This window comes from Neolamprologus multifasciatus, chromosome 7 (genome assembly GCF_963576455.1).
Source record: "Neolamprologus multifasciatus chromosome 7, fNeoMul1.2, whole genome shotgun sequence".
Taxonomy (NCBI): Eukaryota; Metazoa; Chordata; class Actinopteri; order Cichliformes; family Cichlidae; genus Neolamprologus; species Neolamprologus multifasciatus.
In genome coordinates this window covers 66,517,225-66,540,011 of record NC_140445.1, presented here as the reverse complement: position 1 = coordinate 66,540,011, position 22,787 = coordinate 66,517,225, and the positions used below count along the sequence as shown (strand labels likewise).

General features: G+C 40.4%; 1 protein-coding gene across 1 annotated transcript in view; it reads right to left on the bottom strand.

Moving 5' to 3' along the window:
• Positions 1–9,236: 9,236 nt before the first annotated feature.
• hsf4 (heat shock transcription factor 4) overlaps positions 9,237–22,787 on the bottom strand; it is a 22,704-nt gene continuing 9,153 nt past the window's right edge. The window contains exons 5-13 of the mRNA XM_085168189.1: positions 21,530–21,605; positions 20,368–20,435; positions 19,203–19,302; positions 17,077–17,195; positions 16,768–16,998; positions 16,550–16,667; positions 15,380–15,445; positions 13,389–13,483; positions 9,237–10,838 (exon numbers count right to left, since the gene is read on the bottom strand). Of these exons, the coding sequence (XP_085024315.1) occupies positions 13,424–13,483; positions 15,380–15,445; positions 16,550–16,667; positions 16,768–16,998; positions 17,077–17,195; positions 19,203–19,302; positions 20,368–20,435; positions 21,530–21,605 (838 nt within the window). The 3' untranslated portion in view covers positions 9,237–10,838; positions 13,389–13,423. The remainder of the gene's footprint in view (positions 10,839–13,388; positions 13,484–15,379; positions 15,446–16,549; positions 16,668–16,767; positions 16,999–17,076; positions 17,196–19,202; positions 19,303–20,367; positions 20,436–21,529; positions 21,606–22,787) is intronic.

Sequence of the window (22,787 nt, the reverse complement as noted above, 5' to 3'; positions counted from 1 at the left end):
TGAAAAACTTTTCAGTGACTGCTGATGACTCAGTTTGAAATCCAAATTGATGTGATTACTCCCATTTATAGCACTAAAGCAGTGTTTTAATACTCGCTATTACATTTAAGGAAACATATGAACTCATACAAGCATTTAAAGGCCATATGTTCCTCCTGTTCATACAGCCAACGACTGTTTACGTTTCAGTGAAAAACAGTTTTATATTTAAAGAAAATCCAAAATTCAGCTCGAGGCTAAAAATAATTTGAGAGTTTTGCTGTTACGTAAGTGAAGCAGGTTGTTTTTCAGGTTCTCATTTTGTCACAGCTCAGCAAGGAAGCACAAGAGACGTGCATCACACACACGCACACACATGTGTAATGTAATGAAGTCATTCCAACTCCAATGAATTCACCACAAGAAGTCTTGACTTTTTGCAGTATTCATTATTACTGTTTGTAGTGGCAATTCCTTTTGTTTGACAAACCAAACATCCCACAATTAAAAGTCCACAAGCCACTGCTGCACTGAGATACTATTTTGTACGCAGGCAAAAGAAGTCCACTGTCCAAACCTGAAAGTTGCGTATTTATCCAGTATGGCAATAACAAAATCCTTTTTTTTTTTACTTCCTGCTGCTTCTCCTGCTCTGGTAAAAAACCATAGGCCCACCCCAGTGCATGCTGGTCCTATACCAGTCTCTTTATTTATAGAAAGAAAAATGGCCCTACAGCTCTTACTGACTAATTTAACAAAGTAACATCAAACAAACATTGAAACAAAATATTAACCAACAAATAAACTTGTAAATAAATCTCAAAATATAAGTAAACTAACAACAAACTTTAACTAATTTCAAAATAATAAAAAATAAGAACAAATAGCTCCAACACTCCGGCCCCTAATTGTGCATACAATCACAATTACTTTAAAGTCCCAAAAGGACCAGCATGCACTGGGGTGGGCCTTTGGTTTTTTACCAGAGCAGGAGAAGCAGCAGGAAGTAACAAAAAAATGGATTTTGTTATTACTTGCCAAACTGGTCCACTGTCCAACTCAAGTTTGGACAGTGGACTTCTTTTGCCTGCGTACGAAATAGTATCTCAGTGCAGCAGTGGCTTGTGGACTTTTAATTGTGGGATGTTTGGTTTGTCAAACAAAAGGAATTGCCACTACATAAAGTAAAAAATAAGAACAAATAGCTCCAACACTGTTAATTTACAGAGATATCAATGCAGATTATTTTCAATATATATAAACAAACTTGTTTTTATCTTTGGGAGGGAATCAAAAATGCTTTTCCTCTTGATGACTCTGTGCACGTCCTTCAGAAATATATATCTGCATCGATCTGGTGTCTGTCAGCCTGCAAAACGAATACTGCACATTTCAAGGCCTGTGTAAAGAAAAGAGCTAAGAGCTTTTCAAGTTTGCAGTTTTTAAAGTGCAGATTATAGTTCATAACTTTTTATTGGCCAGAATCTGCAGGGCAGGGTGTGTATGGGCTCAAATTGTGGTCATAAATATTTTGTACTTATATTCTTACATGTTTTTCAATGCCTCCCTATCCTGATTCCAAAATCAGTTTTTAATTCTCTAGACTCACTAATCACTTCATTTATTTGGAATGGTAAACCTCCCAAATTGAAGAAAGGCCCAAGCCGGTTGGAGGTTTAGGCCTCCCTAATTTCCAGTACTATTATTGGGCCGCCAATATCAGGTGTTTGTTGTATTGGAGACACTACAATCTCGAACCGTCACCACCAGTTTGGGTTGCCATGGAGTCATATTCAAGTGGGAAAATTTCTCTACCTGCGACTTTAGCTTCATCACTCCCTTTGGCATTGCCTCTACTCAGTAACAATAGAGTTGTCCAGCAGTCTCTTAGAATCTGGTCTCAGTTTAGGAAGAGTCTGGGTCTCCGGGCTTTCTCACTTCAAAGCCCAGTTGCAGCAAACCACCTATTTGTTCCCTCATTGGCAGATAATGCTTTTCATATCTGGCATAGAAAGGGCCTAAAATCCTTTGCAGACTTATATGAAGATGGACAATTTGTAAGTTTCTCTCAAATATCCACTAAATTTGGCGTAGCTGCAGCTCAGTTTTTTCGGTTCTTACAGGCCAGACACTACATGCAGAGTGTGACAGCAGAATTCCCCCAAATGCCTCCACACAATCCAGTAGATGATTTTTTAATGGTCAACCCAACCTCAGGGGGCATAATATCAGCCTTGTACAGCTCAATTTCCAATTTACAAGGCTCTTCAGTAGCTGTTATCAAATCTAAATGGGAAAAGGACCTTACCTTTCGTATTACGGATGAACTGTGGGACTCTATCCTTGGCCAGGTTCACAATATATCAATGTGTGCTCGACATACACTTATCCAATTTAAGATAGTTCATCGGGGGCATTGGTCCAGGGATAGACTGGCACACATATACCCAGGGGTGGACCCAGCCTGTGTAAGGTGTGGGGGTGCCCCTGGTACATTGTTTCATATGTACTGGTCCTGCCCTTCTTTGTCCACCTTTTGGAAACCTGTTTTCCATACCATGTCTGAAGTCCTGCAGCATCAAATTGAACCAGAGCCATTCTGTGTTATGTTTGGTGCGGTCCAGAATCTGAATCTGTCCAACTCCAGACTCAGAACATTAAACTTTTCATTATTGTTGGCCAGGCGAGCTATACTGCTGAAGTGGAAAAACTCTCCTCCCCCCTCACACACACAATGGCTAAAAGATATGACGTCTTGTATGGATTTAGAAAAAATTAGATATACAGTTCTTGGGTCTAAAAAAATTTTTTATAAACTGTGGTCCCCCTTTCTGGACTTCTTTGAAAGGCCCACAACTACTGTTACTGAGTAGTCCAAGGAACATTTATTTTTTTCTTTTCTTTTATGAGTCTGTTGTTTTTTGCTTTTGTTTTTTTTCTGTTTTTTGTTTGTTTTTTTTGTTTTTTGTTTGTTTTTTTTGTTTAGTTGGGCAGCAGGTTGCCAATTATTTGTTGTTTTAAGGGTTAGGGTGGGAACAAGATTGAAATTTTGGAATATTCTGAAGCATTTTGTGTTATTGTATACATTGTATTGGAACCTTTGTCTAATAAAAAGACTTTTGAAAGAAAAAAAAAAAAAAAAAAATATTTTGTACTTGTAAATCAGGATTTGTATGTGTAAAAAGAATTTGTGTGTGTGTAAAAAAGATTTGTGTGAAACGTGTGAAACTCTGCACTCAGGCTTCAAATTACAAGTACGAATTTTGACCCTATTTTTCTTCTTTTCATCTGATTGGCCAATGTCATGTCAATCACAAATTTAACTATCCAATCAGAGAACAGATGGGTTTGGCTGTCGGAGGGGTGCCTTTTTGAACTGCAGGTCCTTAAAGGGTAATACAGTTTGAAGCTGGAGGATCTCTATGTAAATATCCGATAGCAGCTAGGTCCCCTAACTTTCAGCAGATGTTGAAAGGATAAAGTTGTGCTTTATCAGTGGTTAGAAATACCATTATTACTTTAGGATTAGTTTAACACAAAGTCAGGGCTGACCTGGGACCATTGCTGTGAGTCACAGTGCGCAGCATAAAGGTCCTTTCACATCAGACGCAGCATGTGTTGCTAATGCTAACTGCTAACTAAAAGCCAAGGATACAGAATTTGTTGCACTGGCTGCTGAGCTCTGTGGGGTTTTGCAGCAGCTCTACCTGCACTAGATGCACCTGCTCCTTGTCGTTTCTATCTCTGACTTTATGTCCTCTACAAGAGTTTCTGTTCTTTTTGCTGGTTCTTCAAATGTTCAATAAAAGCATGTATGCTAATTCATAACGAAGGAAAGCTTTGTAACTATCCCCACTAGTGAAGACTGTGTCATTTCCACAACACTGCCCCCCCCCAGGAGGTTCGCAGTGCTGTTGAAAAGGTTCAGGTCCCTGTATTAAACACATAGACCTGTGACACAAAAATCACAAAACTCAGACGACCACAGACTGTTTTCCTTCGTGGTGATGAAGGAAAACGCTGGGCTGGCATGTAAAAGGGCATTTATTCCCTTCAAGGACCTGAAGCTCCATAAAGCACCCCTTCAACAGCCAAACCCATCTGTTCTCTGATTGGATAGTTAAATTTGTGATTGACATGACATTGGCCAATCAGATGAAAGGAAGAAAAATAGGGTCAAATTTCTTACTTGTAACTTGAAACTTGAGTGCAGACTTTCTCACAGATTTTTTTACACACACACAAATTATTTTTACACATACAAATCCTGATTTACAAGTACAAAATATTTATGACCACAATTTGAGCCCATAGGTGTGGTGATGTCAGGATCTCATCTCTGCTTGTTGTAGATGATCCGGTTGTGTTGGCTTCATGAAGCAAATCACCTCCAGCTTGCGGTTTGTAGCCGAGTTTGAAGCAGCTGGGATGAAAAGTCTGAGTTGACGGCTTTCAGTTGGAAAAAGATGAAAGATTAAGATGCTACCCTAAGAGGAGGTGGAGCTTCTCTTGGGGTGTTGGTCAGGAGTGAGGTCAGAGTGGAGCAGGAGACTGACAGATGGATTTGTCCCCAGCGATATTATAAGGGAAGGATCTCAGTGTTTAGAGAGGGATTCAAATTTGAGCCATCCCTCCACATTGAAAGGCACCGACTTAGGAGCTTCTGCACAACTGACTAGGACGAGGCTTGAAACCTTTGGCTAGCTTAGAAATGTCTTTCTGTCCTTCTTGAAGAGCCAGAGGAGCCACTCAGGGAAAAGAAGGTCTGGAGATCTCTGCTTGGACTCCTGCCCACTCCACGTCTCAGACCCAGAAGGTGTCAAAAATAGATGGATAACAGGCAAACTGAAAATTAATTGTATATTCAATGAGATGTGACTCTGACTACTTTACAGTCTGTAATTGTTGATTTGCATCATGATCTTTGGAGATGTCTTTGACTTCTTTTATGGTCTTATCTTTATGTTTTTGAATATTGGTTTCTTTTTTCTCCGTGACTTCTGTTTCCCTGTTTTTTCATACATTCACATAATGTATTCTTTTTCCCTCATTTATTTTACGACTTGCTGTAATTTGCCTTTTGAAATATTTTGTGCTCCTGCTGTAGCGGATGCTGAGCGGTAAGACTGAAGGACTGAAGTGTGAAGTTTGTTTCAAAAAAGAAAAAAGAGGCAGCTCATAACAAAGTCCACATGAAAGAAACTGCTTGAGTTTCCTAACGTTAGTTAGCTTTATTTCTAACAGAAAATAATGTATTTGTGTTATTTCTTCAGAATCAGAAAACTTTATTAATGTGGTAATTATGTAACCAACCTGTATTTGGTGCAGGGAGACCCTTTGTGCATCACTAAAACCTGCTGCCAGGCCAAACGGATCAAACCTCGGTGCTGACACTGAGCCAGCCCCACATGTATATAAATGTGTGAATGCAAAAGGCATCATGGGAAATGTATTTTCCTTTTGTAATAATAATAATACATTTCCATTGTAACCCACACAAACAGAGTAGTTTCTCTGCACAATGATGGCTGCAGGCGCAGAGAGCTTTCATAAATCAGCTTAATCATGAAAGCTGTTTGTGCTCCACGAGGTCTCAGCACAGAGACGCTTTAGTGTCTTTGTTTAAAATGGATATAATTAATGTTTTAAATAAATGTGTTTAAGCAGTAAAAAATCTGTTTATGCCATGTTATAGATTTATAGAGGTATGTCCTGTGTGGGTGACCCTGTGCTTTGTATTTTGAATTATTAATAGTTAGGGATGCAACGATACCAATTTTTTCAAACCGATACGATACCGATACTTGGATCTGAGTACTTGCCGATACAGAGTACAAAAACCGATACTTCTACCACACACACACACACAAATGCAATGAATTGGAAGACAGGTTTTATTATATTCTCTGCCGATAAAAAATTAAATCGTAATAAAAATGACCACAAAAAAATTTCAAGTGAAAAATAAGCACTTCTGTTAAATTATTGCAGAGTCTCCACATTGTAATTTAACAAAATATCATCAACTACTGGCACTGTCTCGAGCTTTCAGAATAATAAATAAACACTTCTGTTTGGAATAAAATAAATACAAATTAGGTTTGAGAGTAAAATAAACTTTTAAATTATTGCAGAGTGTCCAATTTCATATCGCAGCTCGAGTATGCTGAGAAGACGGTTCAATCCTATGTTTTCCACGACCGGCATTGGCTGGTCATCCAGAGCGCTAAAATGAGTCAGAGCCTCTGTTATTTTAACTGCCCGTGGATTTTCTCTTGACATTTTTCATCGCTTTTCCAAAACCTGAGTTAAAGTTGGCTGTTCCACACTGCTGACATTTTGTTTAGCCTAGCTACAGCAGCCTCCAGTTTCTCTTTTTTATCTGGAGCTGCCAGTCTCACTCGTCTAACCCTGTGCCTGTTTAGCGCGGGATGTCCCCCTAGTGGCCAATCTAAAAAACTACAACAGAAATGACAAGCCACCGACTGACTAGTGAAATAAGTTAGTATCGGTTCATGGTATCGGTTAACTTTTACGAGTATGAGTACACACACATTTTACAGTATCGGCCCCGATACCCGATACCAGTATCGGTATCTGTGCATCCCTATTAATAGTCTTTAATTTCACTGCTATTTACTTTCTTGTCTCCTGAATTCTGCCTCCGTGCTCGTCTCATGTTCCTGTTTTACTTTGATAGTCTTGTGTTCAGTGTTTTAAGTGCTTCCCCCGGTCTCCTTGCTTGTGATTGCTCTCGGTTTGCTCTCCTCCTGGGTCATATTTCAGCCCTGTGCCTTCCTCTGTTTGTTGCTTCCATGTCTCAGGTGTTCCTGGTTTTCATGTAGTTAGTTTCCCCAGTTTAGGTTTTTTAAAATTAGTTTCTAATTTATCTGTTTTTTCGTGTTCGGTTCATTTTCTGTTTTCTGGCATCAATAAAAGGCACGTTCCTTCACTACTTTTCCACTCCACATGGTCACTTTGACAGGTGTAAGGTGCCAAAAAACAGATCTAATGACATTATCATTAAAAACACTTACACTGTATTATCTAAACACAATATCGATGCATGTGTGCGCAGTGTTAGGGCTAGCATGGAGTATTAAAGTGTGGAGCCCAAAATGACAGCCACATGACAGAGAATGTGCATCTTCTTTTTGTTTTCATATTTTAATTTATATTTAATTGTGTTGTGTTTTGCAGTGTTTTGTGTTGTTTCACAATTTTTTAAAGGAAAAAGCTGAAAATTTAAATAGTTAAAAGTTGAAATGTGAGTAGTTGGTCTTTGTATTATATTATTTATTTATTATATTTTATGTGGCGTGAATAAATAAAGGTATATTTACAGTGGCCCCTACAGACAAAGCACATACAAACTTCAAAACACGTAAAAACTCCAAAACACGTACAAAACACAACAGAAGTGCTCCAGGATGCTAGGGGGCAGTGTTGAGCTTTTGTTACCTGGTGGCTACACAAGCCAGGAAGTACCAACAACTGGATTTGGTGTGTGGTAGTAACAGGTAAATGAACTTTTTTTTTTTAAATTATTTGAATATATATGAGTGCTTGTGTATAAATACACAAACAATACACACATGCTTTCAATTGTGTAATTTAAGTGATCTAGTAGCTCTGTTTGGAAGTTCAGTTCATGCTAGAAAAGTGTTTTGGAGTTTGTACGTGTTTTGTCTCTAGGGGCCACTGTAAATATTTATATATAAATATATATAAATAAAACCACATTTTTTTAACATTAGTAATTCCTTTTGTCCATAATTTTATATTATTGTTAATAATAAATTAATTAAAGCAACAAAACAACCTGAAGAGCCGGGTCTCTAAAAAGAGCCGTAAATCCCATCACGAGTCTGTGAGCGCAGAACGTGCGCACAAAGCAGCAGATTGGGGATGACGTCACACACATGGGTCCTCTGTCAGAATATAGGAAAACCCGGACATTTTTATCAATCTCGAAAATCCCCCCCGGACAGAACGTGAAAAGAGGACATGTCCGGGGAAAAGAGGACGGTTGGTCAGCCTACTTTAGAAAAACTTTTACTAAGCTAGCTAACAAGCTAACTTAGCATGCTCCTGTTAGCTGTTTACATAAAACAGAATAAATACAGTTTAACACATTCTGATGAATCCTTCAAATAAATCATTTGTTTGTTATGAATTTTTATTTGGAGTATCCATTTAAATATTTCACACAGGTGGAATACATGTTGTTTCTTTGACTCCCTGTAACGATACACTTTATTCTTTAAAAATAAAAATCCATTTAAAACAATTCACATTTTCAGCGGCTCACTTTCAAAAGCATCTAAGCACTGAGATCATGTCTTTGTCTTCACTGACAGCCGGTGTCGACAGGGTTTTCTGCTTTAATAAACGTGATGTGTGTTTCTATGCACATTTCTTAGAGCCCATTTAGCGTGCAGAGGTGCTTTTGGATGCCAGGCTTTGTTACAGCAGAGATCTTTTCACTCGTTGAACATCAATACTTTTTTATCTGTCTGCAATCCCGACAGGCATAATGTCATCTGAACACACAGTTTGATCATTTCCAGTGCAAATGATTAAAAGTGGAAAACGGAATAAATTAAGAACACAACAGCAGCTGAATGCATGTATTCATCACTCCTGGGAAAAAAGTAATTACACTCATATTTATTATGAGGAACACAAATAAATGCTATGTCTAAAATGTACTGTGTACTCTCAAATATCATACAACTGTCATTTTAGTGCAATTTCATTTGTTTACACCACAACTTGCTTTCCGTCCCTTTTCCAAAAGCTGCATGGAGAATGAAATAATCAAATGTTAGCCTGCAAGTGTATAAATGTGTGTAAAAAACATATATACATACATACATATATATGTATGTGTGTATATATATATATATATATGCATATATATATATATATGCATATATATATATATATGCATATACATATATATGCATATATATATATATATATATATATATATATATATGTGCATATATATATGTATGTGTATATATACATACATACATATATTTATATATCTATATGCACATATATATATATATATGTGCATATAGATATATATATGCACATATATATATCTATATGCACATATATATATATATGTGCATATAGATATATATATATATGCACATATATATATATATATATGCATATATATATATATATATATATATATATATATGCATATATATATATATATATTATATATATATATATATATATATATATATATACATATGGGGGAAAACCATGATGGTCAGCTTCACATCGTGGGCAAAAGCTGCAGATTTTCTGCACAAGTCGTGATTTTGGTTGAGCGGCGAGGTACTGAGGCGCGGCTACACGATGCAGCACGATGTTGGTCGTGGCCTTGCTGCAGGCAGCGCTGCAGCTGACCTCCTCACTAATGCTACTAAAATTTGAAGCTTTTGTCAGACTCGGTATGAATAGCGGGGCTTTTAGGCTCACAAGCTAACATTATCCTTCTGCAGTGCATCTTTCTATGGTGCTTTCCAGTCCACCGCTTACAGCTGCTGCTCTCTACATTCCTATGGTCATTGCAGTTTCTCACAGTTCTGTACAGTATTGCACAATTCAAGTTCATCTACTGCCTCCAAACAGTGGTGAGGACTAATATTCGATGTCCAACGGCATAATCATTAATAAATTGTAGTTATCCAGAGTAAATAAGACGCATTCCTTCAAGCAGGTAAAAGATTCAATTATCAAGTAATCACCCCACCGTACATTCAGTGAAACAAAGTCAAAGTAAACACCGGCTCCTGGACAGCTGACGAATTCTTCTTCTCCTTGTGGTTTTGGCGTAGCCCCCTGTCCTGACTTTGGTTTTTATGCATGAAAGTCTGAACTTACTGTGCAGCACTGAGCACAGATACAAGTGCAGCAACACTGTGTGACCACTCGTCTCCAAGATGAAAGTTTAAAAATGCTGTCATTCATTTACTGAGCAACCCAGTGCTGGCTATTTACAAACAGGAAATCAATGACCCACTGTTGTAACTAGAGATAAATGACTAGATATACCGATTGTGCAAATATGCCGTAGTGTCCAGTGTCGATTTTGTCAAATGAGAATCTGTCTATTAAAACTTAACACTTAAATCAGACAGAAGAGAAATAAGCTAATCCCAGGCTTCACGTCGGGACTGTGCAAAGATGGGTGTTACCTTCTACTGCGATAGATTTCAGAGAGCCTTCTTTGTGGATTTGAACACAGCCTGGTAGAAACGCTAACACGCTTATCTCTAGAAGGATAGTGATGATTTTTTTCAAATGCCTAAAGTATACCTCAAATTCTACACTCCTACACAGACTGAGAAAATCACATAAAATCTGCCAAAGTTTGTTCTTTGATACAAATACATCATATTCTTAATAAGGATAAACTAATAAAAAATATTCATCTGTCGTGAAATCTTTATAGGAAGAAAAAGTCACCTCTCCAAGCAGGAACTCCCTCTCACACAAAGACTAAAGTGCAGGAGCCAAGAATGCACCGTCTGCATCCATCCGGCTTAATATCAGAGTAGATGTAATGCTGTCGTAATGCTCTTCTGTGATTGGTTAACTGTGAAAATCATAGTCACTAACATCTTTTTTTGCCATGTAGGTATCGTTCAGATCCGATGAAGTCAAATAACCAGGAAGTAAAAGCTTTGATCAAAAAGACTGCAGAGACCTTTTTCTGTTGTAGGCATGTGGATGTATAAAGAATAAAGTCACGTGTAGGAAATAGCCTGGCAGGGCCTGAGGCTCAAACTGGTGCCCACTGGAGTACAAAGCGTAACAGCAGCGTCTGTGACCTGCAGACACAAACAGGAGAAAGGAGCATCAGAAACTGAGGACACAGTTTTCAGTCATCGGTGTGGCATCACGTTCATTTTCTTATTAAAAATAATGCAGATAGCAATGAGGTTACAAACCTTTACATTACAAAAAACGTCTAGTTTTATAGAAAAGCAGCCTGAAAGCTGAAAGCTCTGCCTCCCGTTCTCCTTTAAACGAACCACAAGCCGTCTGAGAGCGAGGAGCTCTGTGCTGATATGCGCAGTCTTTGGCATAAGGGCCAATCTGATTATTCAAGGATTTTAAATTCAGTTCCAGATTTAACAGGAAGTCAATATGGGAGAAATATGCTCTCTGTTTCTGGCTGGGTATCATCTGAGCAGCAATGAAAATGTTTGTTGTGCCTCCTGATGATGCTGCCTGAGGGAAGCATGTATAATGTAAACAGGGCCGGCGCAGAGCCCACTGGAACCCCATAATTAACCTTAATATGTGAAGAAAACTCCCCATTTATATTAAAAATTGGAGCATATTAAAGAGATTTGGTTCATCCGCTGCACACAGTACATTTAAAGCCTACAGCATGCTAATCTCTGTAATAAAATATAAAGGTTTGAGGTGTCAAACTGAGGTCTAGCAGGCTGTAAGAGTATCAGCTGTAACCGTCACTAAAGCTGTTTCTGTGCTGCGATGAGCAGTTGGACAGCTGCTCTTTCAGGAGTTTGGACATGTGGGTCATGTGATGGCTTTATAAGAACGGTTTCATCCATGCAAGCATAAAAGCCACTCATTTCATTTAAAAGTGACAACAACTATTTATACTTTCACGAGGTCACCATAGCAGGTACCTGCACGTATCTGATGCAGCAGATTCTTAAACTTCCTCCCTGACACATCCCAAAGCAACGTGTCTCCTCCTGAGCCCAAACCAAGGATTCAGCCGCCCCCTCAGTCCCAGGTTGCTTACTAACAATCTACGAGGTCGATACACAGAAGCTAAAATGTTCTCGTCATCCAAAGACTTCTGAACCTATGAAGTCCTATTCTGACCACACGATGGCAAACCTGAACAAGAATCAGGCTACGTCCACACGTACCCGGGTACTTTTGAAAACGCAGATTTTTCTATGTGGTTGCGCCTTTCGTCCACACGTAAACGACGTTTTTGGTCACTGAAAACAGAAATTTTTAAAAACTCCAGCCAGGGTGGATATTTTTGAAAACTCTGTTTTTGCGTTTACGTGTGGACGAGAAAAACGCAGAAAACGCAGCGTCAAAGGTGTGCGCCTTTTTTGATGTCACACTGTGCGCCACGTTATTGTTTCGGTGAAATGAATTTCTACAATACTGTTACTGTTATTGTCTCTGCAGTGTTTAAATGCTTACATACACACACAGTTACTGTCCCTCCACACATACCACTCGGTTCTGCTTCTATGCCCCAGCCAGTGTTGCCAACTCCTCAGTAAGGAAAATCGCTATTGGTTGTCCTAAAAGTCGCTAGAAGTCGCTAAATGACGTCATCACCTAATTTGCATAATTGGTCATGCTATTGTAATTGTAACCTACGCTGCTGGAGAGAGAAATAACATCGTGGAAGAGACATAAAGTGAGCAAAAAACGTCCTAAATGCATTTAGAATTTATTTAGAACTACAAATTAAATTTCTTTTAGCAATTATTGTTTTTTTTAATGTCACAATTCCAACCCTGCTCCTTTATCCGGGCTTGGACCGGAAAAAGTGACCCGAAATAGGCACTCTGGTGGAGTTACTTTGTGTGTGTGTGTTTATAAGTAGTTTTAAACCTGATCCAGAAAACAGCATAAGAGTAAAAGAAGAACTGACTGCGTTACAGCACCCGCTGCTTGTTGAGAGTAAAAGCGATATGCGCTTTCACGTCTTTTTTTCTGAAAACTCGCTAAATATAGCGACAAAGTCGCTAAGTTGGCAACACTGGCCCCAGCTTTGTTTACTTTTTCCCACCGAGGCTTCTAGACTTCTGATTGGCCAACATTTCTGCACAGTTAGGAATATAGCGCCACCTGCTGCTTTGGCATGTTCCTAGCAGCGTTTTCCTTCATTTCTGCCTTTACGTGTGGACGGGATTATTTTTTAAAACAAAAACGGAAAATCTCCGTTTTCAAAAACACCCGTGTACGTGTGGACGTAGCCTCACAGAGCAGGTCTGCTGTGTGCGAGCAGTGAGGAGCTATTTTACATTACAATGTTTATTTCCAGTGTAATACCAGGGGGATCTATGAACGAACAATGAGAAGCTGTGTCTCATTGTGTACGTGCAAAAAGTCTATTTAAATCACAAAAAGTTACCAAAACACTTTCCAGCAGCTAAACGAACACGATTCGGTCAGATGAAGCACGCGTGTGGTTTGTGGCTGATGTGAGAAATACGCTGATTAAATCATTTCTTTGTGACGTGACAACACTGTAAAAAACAGTCCTGCATTCGTGCACAAAGAAATGGATTTGTTTGATAGTCCGATTAGTCTGATTATCCTCTGAAGATATGAAGCTGCGTTGACATTAGTCTTAAACAAGAGACGGTTACCTTTCGCCTCAGAAAGGACTATTCACGGCACAAATTCACTGTTCTTCACAGCCAGCGGCTGGAAAAGCCTCGACTTCCTGGTTCTGGAACATGTACTGTGAAAATAAACATGCACACGTTAAAATAAATCCCAACAGAAACGTTTCATATTATATCAAACAATTTGTTTACACAACAAATATGTGAGGACTGCACTGTACAAAACTCAAAATCATTCACTCATTCATGTTGTTATGAAATATCCATGCTAATAAACACGAAGGCTGTAAATGCTGCGAACAGAAAAGATTATGAACAAACGTGGCACTAAAGGGAGCTTTGAACATTTAATAAAAGGTTGTAATTTTAGTGGCTTTAAAACATCGAAAATACACCAAATCACACTTTATGTGTTCTTCATACAAAACTCTGAATTTTATGTATTTATAATTACTGAATAATCTCAGCTCAGTTTTATTTACAACAACCACCTTGATGCACTTTATCCTGTAAGGTGAAGACTCTACAATCATACAGAGAAAATGTCAACAATCAAGTGTTCTCGTCTAAATTGAAGAGGAACAGAAGCAGGATGAAGAGTGAATTAAGACTCAGACCACAAAAGAACAAGCAGGGCTCCACAGCTTGTGTTTGTGTCTTCAGTCAACATGAGTGGGCTGTGGGGGGGTATCTGAAGCCACCCGTGTTGTACATGTGAAATATAGGATGGCAGATATAACAATGTGGCGACACAGGATCAGAAAACACTGTAATTATAAGACAGTTTAACAGAGTGCAGTGCTGGGTTGTGTGTTTTTGTAGGATAGCAGGAACATTCAGGGTCAACAATTAGTGGTTGATCTGAAAAAACACTTCAGATCAACATTTCACGTTTTTAAAAATGCAGATCTCTCAAAGTGGGGTTTTTAAAAAGCCAGATGTTGGTGACGATGTATCGAGAAAGAGAGCTGCACCTCTGAGGCACGAAAGTCTGACTGAAGAAACTCCAACAATAGCGACCGAGGAGAAAGCCAGGAAAGGCACAGCTTTCCAAAGTGTTCCCAAAACCTTCACTGCTTGAGCTGGCAGCAGACATTTAGCAGAGTTGGGTTGGTCTGCAGTGCATGGATAAATTATGTTTATTTACTTCAAAAGAAGTTTCAACTCCAGCAGACACACGAGCAGGTTCCCCTGCTGCTGTAGATCATTCCAAAGTATCATAGCGACTGATTGAGGCTTGAGAGGAGAGAAACTTTGTGCTGCAGGGTCTGAACACACACAAGAGTGCTGACACCACAGGAAAGGCTGAGGTGTTTTATAAAACAAGAGACTGAGGAGCTCCGGTTTCAGTTCATCATCACTGACTGGAGGCTGAGCAGGAACCAGTGTTTTTAAAATGTTCACAGGAACCAATCAGCAGGTGACACATCAATAGGCCAGCCCATGGGATCAACCAATCAGGAGGAGAGCTACAGAAGGACTCTCAAAGATCCTCAAAGGTGGAGAGGTCTCATACAAAACATCACTAAACTCCAGTGAATATGAGGCTGTAAGAAGAATATTTTGTCCTCCTGCAGCTGCGAGTAGTGAGAGCTTCCCACGAGGTGAACGGTATAAAAACATCTGGAGTTTGTATCAGAGTCACATTCTGCTAAGTGTCTCTGTCACAGAGCAGCATGGAGCTGCTGTAGTAAAGCTCCACCTGCTGGGGCTTTTTCATACTGCACTAATGTGACTGATCCTGTTACAGTTACTTTGTATCTGATCAGTGTTTTCACCCTGATGCACATCGTGGTGAAACTGAAGGACTTGTGTTGCTGTGCGGAAAAATGTCTAAGAATCAGATGAACATTGAATTTAATGTTACTGAAACTGGACATAAAATAGAAGATGAAAGTCTCTCCATCATCGCCACGTGCTTGCTCGTAGGGGATTGTTGGGTCTTTTCAATATTATTGAGCTGGTTTACCTCCCAGTGACTAAAGCTTTGAGAGTCACATGACTGAACTTACTGGTTTGAGGTTGGACTCCATCTCTGTGAAGTTCCACTCAGTCAGAGGCAGATTTAGACTGAAAGGCTGGAAGAAACAGGAGGGAAGCAGCATAATGATATGAATACAATAATACACTCCGCTGGCTGCTGTCTCATTAGGGATGGGTACCGGTATCCGCTGACATAAACGGTAGTAACCAGACTGAAAAGCAGCGCACATTTTGGTGATTTATTTCCCTGAGCTGTGATACACTTTAGATTCTAGCCAATCATTTTACGTTTCCGAGGATAGTAGGCGGGTCCAGGTACGTACGTTCTTTTAGAGCAGAGCTACAGATTAAAAACGCCCAAGGTGAAGCGGTCAAAGTCTGGCTGTACTTCACAGCAAAAGATGCAAACTCAGCAGCTGCAACAAGTGCTTTAAGCTGATACTGTGATGCTGTCAAAGGAGGTAACACCTCAAATCTGATGAAACACCTGGAGACGCATAGCGTTTTTTTTAAAGCCGAGAAATGCGCCGTATTTGATAGCTTGCTGCGAGACCTCACACCGAGCACATCTACTGCGGGTGTGGTGCCTGTTATCGACCCGGAGTTAGCAACATCCCCCAAAAACCCGAAGAGGAGAGTCCTGGCCCCTAGCCCTGCCAGTGTAGCAGAAATGATGATGATGATGATGCAGCAGCAGCTTCTCTGCGTGAGTAGCTTAATGTTGTTCGTGTGTAATTTACGTTGAGTAGGCTAACCACGTTATTACATTAATGCATGTAAGGTGAACTAGCAAACACCATCATAGCTACATGCGGCTGTCTTCTTGTTTGATGGCAGATACTCCCTTCACCCTGGACAAAAAGGCTAAAATGACCAAAGAAAAAGTGGAAAACAGTTAAACATGAGAGGTTTTTGGACAAAGTTTGTGTTTTTTCCATTGTTTAAGCTGCTTCCAGCCAAGAGTGATACCATATATGCCCCATAGCTGCAGAAAAGACTAACATTGTTATCTTTTTACAAAAAAAACAGCTGAACATGAGAGGTTTTTGGACAAAGTTTGTGTTCTCCATTCTTTAAGCACCGGCACCGTTTCAAAAGTACCGGTTTGGTACCGGTATCGGATAAAACCTAAACGATACCCATCCCTAATAATCATCAAACTGACATCGGTCAGCCTGATGTCGCAAATATCTACTGACATCCATGACAGCACTGGTCCCAGCTTCCACAGCGTTTTGCTGATGGCTCCTAAGAAGCAGCTGCTGCAGCTCCTCCAGACTCATGTCCACATTCTCCACTGCGTCTGCAACCTCAGCTCTGCACACACACATGCAGGATGTGTTACACAATTCATACACCTCACAGTACTTTTCTGTTGCATTACATTTTCCATTTCCGTCCACCTGTGAGCACCTACCTCTCCAGAGCAGGTCTCTTGCTCCTCCTCTCCAGCATGGAGCCTACAGAGCCCCTCCCCTCCAGAACAGATTGGACCATTGCAACAGGGAGGACAGGTGGTTCAGAGGAGCACACCTCACACGGGGAGGTCAACGCTACAGCCTCTCCTCCCGGTACACTGCTTCCTTTTCCTCCCCCTCGTACCCCTGGACTCACAGGCTCCTCTTTGATCAGCATCATGCACTTCTCCCTACAAGCAGAGTCACACGTTGCGTGTTAAAAGTAGCTTTTAATAGTAAGCCGAGAAAATCACACATGGATCTCCTACCTAGTCTCATCAGGCTGCATCTGCAGAGCCATGCTCGCCTGAGACATATCAGTAACATCGGATATAATCGGTCCTCCTGCAAGTCCGCTAGCAGAGCAGGAAGCAGTATCACTGGATGGCTGAGGGCAAAGAGGAGAGGACTGTGATGCACGTTTGCTCTAATAAATTTAGCACCAATGAAGTTGAAGATTTTCAGGATGCTTGTATTTAGTTAAAGAAACAAAACAACAACAAACAACCTAGAATCTGTTCAAACATATCTGGTTGTGAGCCCACATAAATGCTTTTGGTTCCTGAAAACAGTTGAAGTTAGAGTTTCGTTGGACTTGTTTAGACCTTTTTCAACTTCAACACTTCTGTGATTGTTGCCTTTGCAGCAGAGCCTGTATGTGACACTCCTTTACATATGTGTTTGACCTCGGACTGAAGTGAAGCACATCGGTGGCCCCCTAAATCTGTCACTGCACATTGCTGTCCCCTAGTGGTGACGTACTGTAACAGCTGGATTGATGGCGCCGGAGTGTTAAAGGATACGTATTCAAACAGATGAGGACAAAATGATTAACCCCTCCGATTAAAGGTTAAAAAGTGCATCAGTTATAAACTTGTCTAAAATGGAAAAAAATTATTGTTGATGTTCATAAAATAGGAAATGGATCCAAAGTTATCATTCCAAGTATCAGGAACTGGAGTGAGAAGTTTCATCAAAGAAAGCTGGACAGTAAAGAGCCAGTCTGTCAGAGGTAGGAAGCAAACGATTTCAAAGAAGGAAACTAGTGAGAGATGTGTTTACAGAAGAACGACCGAGACACTGGCGAATGACTTGGCCGAGTTGGGAACTGAAGTCTCAAAGAAGATAATCACGAGAAGCCTGCACAGGAACAAAACTCCACTTCTTCAGAAGAGACGTCTTCAAGCCAGAAGACTTTGGTCAGATAAGACTAAACTAGAGCTCTGGAGAGGCCTCTCCTGTTTGAAGAGCCACCTCCACAGGACAAGACTCAGCGGTCCATCTGCATCTAAAGGTCAAAGGTCACTCTTTTGAGGACTCCAGTGTTCACATCTTAGACAGAGAGGACAGATGGTTTGATAGAGGGGTGAAAGAAGCATCTATGCCCACTGTGAGCGACCATCTTTGAACAGAGGGCGGGGCTTACAACAGCTGTCTGCCATCTATAATCCAGTTTTGAGATCCTCCCCAGACGCCTTAACCACCACTCACATCCTGGGCCATCTGACCTCAGGAAATCACATGATAGGGTGGGGCCAGGTTTCACAATGAGCTCACCTGAAACTCTGGCTGATTGCGACCCACACCTGTTTTCACACCTTGGCTCGTGGGATTAGGTAGAGGATCAATAGTGGGTCCATGACCCTCTTGGGGGAAACTCCCACAGGGCTTAAATCTGGGACTCTCCACCATGAGAGGTGAAACATCTTCAAGCATCTCCAGATGCTTTTCTTCCCAAGCTCCTTAGACAACCCTAAGGACACCATTCCCACAGTGACACACAACTGTGGGGAGTCGGGAAACCACCGAACCTCAAGCACTCCACAGTGAAGAACTAACTCCAGAAGGCCAAAGTGAATGTTATCGAATGATTTAAATCCCACTGAAGTTCTTCAGACTGGGGTAAATGCAAGAAGAGACCATCAAATATGGAGAAGCCTGAGAGATTAGCCAAAGAAGAATGGGCTGTGATATCAGGCGATGTATGTGAGAGTTGCCAAAACCTACAACAAATGAATAGAATCTATTATCCAGCAAAAATGATGTGATTCCTTATTAGTATCAGAGGAGCTAATGATTCTGTCCTCATCTGTATAATGAATTATGATTTAACACAGTAGCTGTCATGGTTCTACATTTACATTCATCAGTATTGGGACGTGTGTATGTACTCGATCAGTTGGTTCTAAAGGTCATTTTAGAATCGCACATAGCCGAGCACTTAGGAAGGCCAGCTGTTTACCTCAGAGCTGATGTGACTGCATGTTGCTACCAGCGCTGTTTGTGCTGAATGTGGAAGGTCAGCAGCAGCGCAGCAGATTATTAATTATAGTTCCCATTAAATGTGTCTACACGGTACTTTCAACAAACCAGACTGGAGGTGTGTCGTTCTCACCGACTGGATGTAGAAGGGCTCGTGGATGGCTTCCATCTGGTGACTATGGCTGAACTTGGAGGCAGGAGGGCTGGGAGAGCCATCGTCCAACATCAGAGGCCTGGAGGAAGCGTTATTGTTTCACTAAGTTATAAAACAGTAGTAATATCAGCTACGCACAATGATCATCAATGTACTAATTAACAAATGGTTAATTGGTGTGACTGGAGCAGACGTCTGTTTGTCTGTTTACACTGAAACCTGCTGAATGTTACAGTTCTCGTCTCGCTACTTTGTTACACTGCTTCATGTCATTAACAATGCCGAGTCACAAGGTTCAGTCTTTCAAAAGCTCATGTGCTCCTTCGGTTTTGTATTTATTAACCAACAAGTCCATGCAGCAAACACATGGTTGTGTGTGTGCTTTATATCCACGGATAATAATCTCAGCACTGAAGGGCAAATTCAGCTGGCAGCAGCCAGTAGTGTGCTAGTCCCCACCTCCACTATTTTAAATCATTAAACGGGACCTCTGTGGTGTGGAATGTTTTTAATGGATTAACCAACAGACTGTATGGTTGTCTGTGGTGATACAGACCATCCAAGGAATCTGTGCTTCAGGTTACAGTGTTAGCATGGACAAATGCATGCTAACACTGTAACTACGATCGCAAACATGCTAGACTTGTGCACATGCAGAAATGAGCTCGAAGCTTTTTTAAAAGGTTAATTTTGGAGCAAGGAAACTTGCAGTGAGAGTAGATGAACTAGGACACAAAACCCAGATTGTGAAAGTGTATGAAAAAAAAGACATACATCTGAATTCTTCCCGACCCAGAAATACACATATTTTGGCACTTTTGTGTTGCGGCGTGCCGTTGCTTTCTCACGTCGGCCTCGTTCACTCTCAGTAACAAAGCTGAACCAGCATTTTACACACACAGCCTGTCGTGCAGGGTCGCGCACCCTGCTCTGCCTTCACTGTGTGTGTGTTTGTGTCCGACTGACTGATTCAGCACTTGTCTCCATTCACATCGCTTGTTGAGTTCGATTATTCAGTTTGTCAGCTGAGCCAGCCCTTCCCTCTGCCCCACTGTGGCCCTGTTTGTCTCACTTTTGTTGATTGCTCTACTGTGCGCCCGTGTGTGTTTGTGCACGCTCTGTGTGTAGGTGTGTGTCCACTCACAGCTTTCTCTTTAGGCCCACAGTGCTGGGTGTGTTGGACTGCATCTGGCTGAACAGGAACTGAATCAGCTGGCAAAGACAGAACGAGCAGAGAGTGAATCAGCAGGAAAACATCACGACTCTCACTTTTTACCTTCAGATATAAACAGAACAGGAAACTGAGAGACACGAGCCCTAACCTCCCCGCTCACACCTTCACACAATGAACCTTTGTGTTTCTCAGGTCTGATGGTCTGATGCCATTTTCACTTTATAAACTGATTCATCTTTTTGTGAATCAGACATGCAGCAAAAGTGCTGATGCTTCAAGTAACAATCCAGTAAGCTAGCTGACGGTGTTAAAACAGCACTCTATAAAAGCAAACAATGCTTTTACCTTCAACACTAAAACAAAAAGTTCAAAAGAAATACTGTAAAACTCTGTGATACAAGTGCCGTCAGTCCTGCATTCAAACGTCTCACAAATTTATACATAAATCACCTTAGCTGGAAATCAATAAGGTGAAGTGAAAAGAACTTTATTTACTTTCCACCACAGAGAACAAACATCCACTGTGTGGTTTCAATGACGTCTGGAAGGAAAATTATACTCCTGCTGCCGACCTCTGGCAGGTTTCATCCGTTACAAAGATGCTGGAAGCTCAGCGATAACAGAAAGAAACGGTAACATCAGCGAAATATAGCTTTGAAGTATTTGTTCAGTGTTTATGTTTAGCGTGAGTCAAATGTGAAGGCAAAAACGTTCATTACTTACTTTTGTATTTGTGTTTTATATAAACATATAAATGCATCGTGTGTACACTTACAAATGTGGATTGCACAACACTGGACATTATTCTTCATTTCCATTTAATACTGTACAGCTGCTGTTATTGTGTATATATATATTTATATTTCTTCATACATTCTTATATATTTCTATACTGTGTATTGTGTATTTTGTTGTACAGTTATTTTATTTTCAACTTTAATTTATATATTTTATTTAATTTTATTCCTTCCTAGTTAAATTTACCCTTTTTAATTTTCATATTTATTTCCTATCTTATTCAAAGCCTTTTCTTTTTTCTTTAGGTCACGAGCAGTTGTCACTGCATATCGTACTGTGTATGACTGTGTGTGACAAATAAAAATAACATTTGAATGTGTACCCATAGACTGACCTTGTTCATGACTTTCTGTTGCTGCGTGTGGTTCTGTCTCAGTGACACCACCTCCCGCCACAGCACCTCATTCTGCCTGCAAACGGAGGGGAACATCGCAGAGATCAGAAATAAGAACAAATGCAAACATTACAAGTACGACCTGAACGTTTTGCTATAGCCACCTGTTTATAGACTAATTACATTGAGTTAAAAACTGTTTTTTAAAGAACAGAGCACAGTCGATTCTTCCATGTAGGTTTTTTCACTACTTTAGGTTAATTTAGGTTAATCTCACGAGCATGTGTGACTTTGTGCTTCATTTAACCTGTCAGGCATCAGTGTCAGTGCACAGCAGAAATCTTCCAGCCAAACATGCACAACAAGTTTATTCATGTGCAATCTCTGTAATGGATTTATGACTCTGTCTTTTCCTCCGTTTGCCTAAAAACAATCCACCCTGAGGAAATGAAGATTCTGTTTTTGTTTTGTTGATGTGCAAAAGAAGAAAAGTTGAAATAGTTGTGTTGGTTATATCCCAAATTCCCCTCAATGTGGAAATGTGTGCAGGGTAGCTAAAGGAAGCAATGGCGTCTAAATCTGACATAAACACACAGCGATGATGTTCATCATCCACCTGCTGACACATGGACTTTCTGTGATGGATGTCCACACCATTGCTCACATACATATGCACGCACCTGTAGTCACGTGTGCTCACCTTTCTGAGAAGATTACCAGTGGTTACTGATGTGTGTGTGTTAGTCAGGTGAGCAGGTGAACATTCTCTTCTCTCATTAACAAACAATACGGAGCACAAAGCAGCCGCACAACAGGCACAGCAGCGCTGTTCAGTAACAATAGTGTGTAGAAAAAAAGGGAGGTCATCTACTTAGCAAGAGAAACAAAACACAGGTTAGCTGCTGCTCTGACACGATCCCTGTCTTCAACATGGGCCAGCGATGTGTGTGTGTGGGTCAGGTGACCACGATCGGACATCGCTGTAGCATGGCTGTATTTATTTTACAAAAAAAACAAGTTCAGAGGACAAATAAAAAAAATGTGAAATATTTTTTCAAGGAGACAGAAGAGTCAGGAAGGACGTCGTTTCTCTGTCAGTGTGAAACTGAACAAGGACACTTTATGCAGCGGAACAAGCGTCAGTCGTGTTTCTGGGCTCCACACACACATCATACTTTTCAGTTCCTTCAGAGGTTAAAATGTTCAAATAGATAAAAACAGGATCACAAATAACTGTTTTTATTTAGGTGTCTATGCT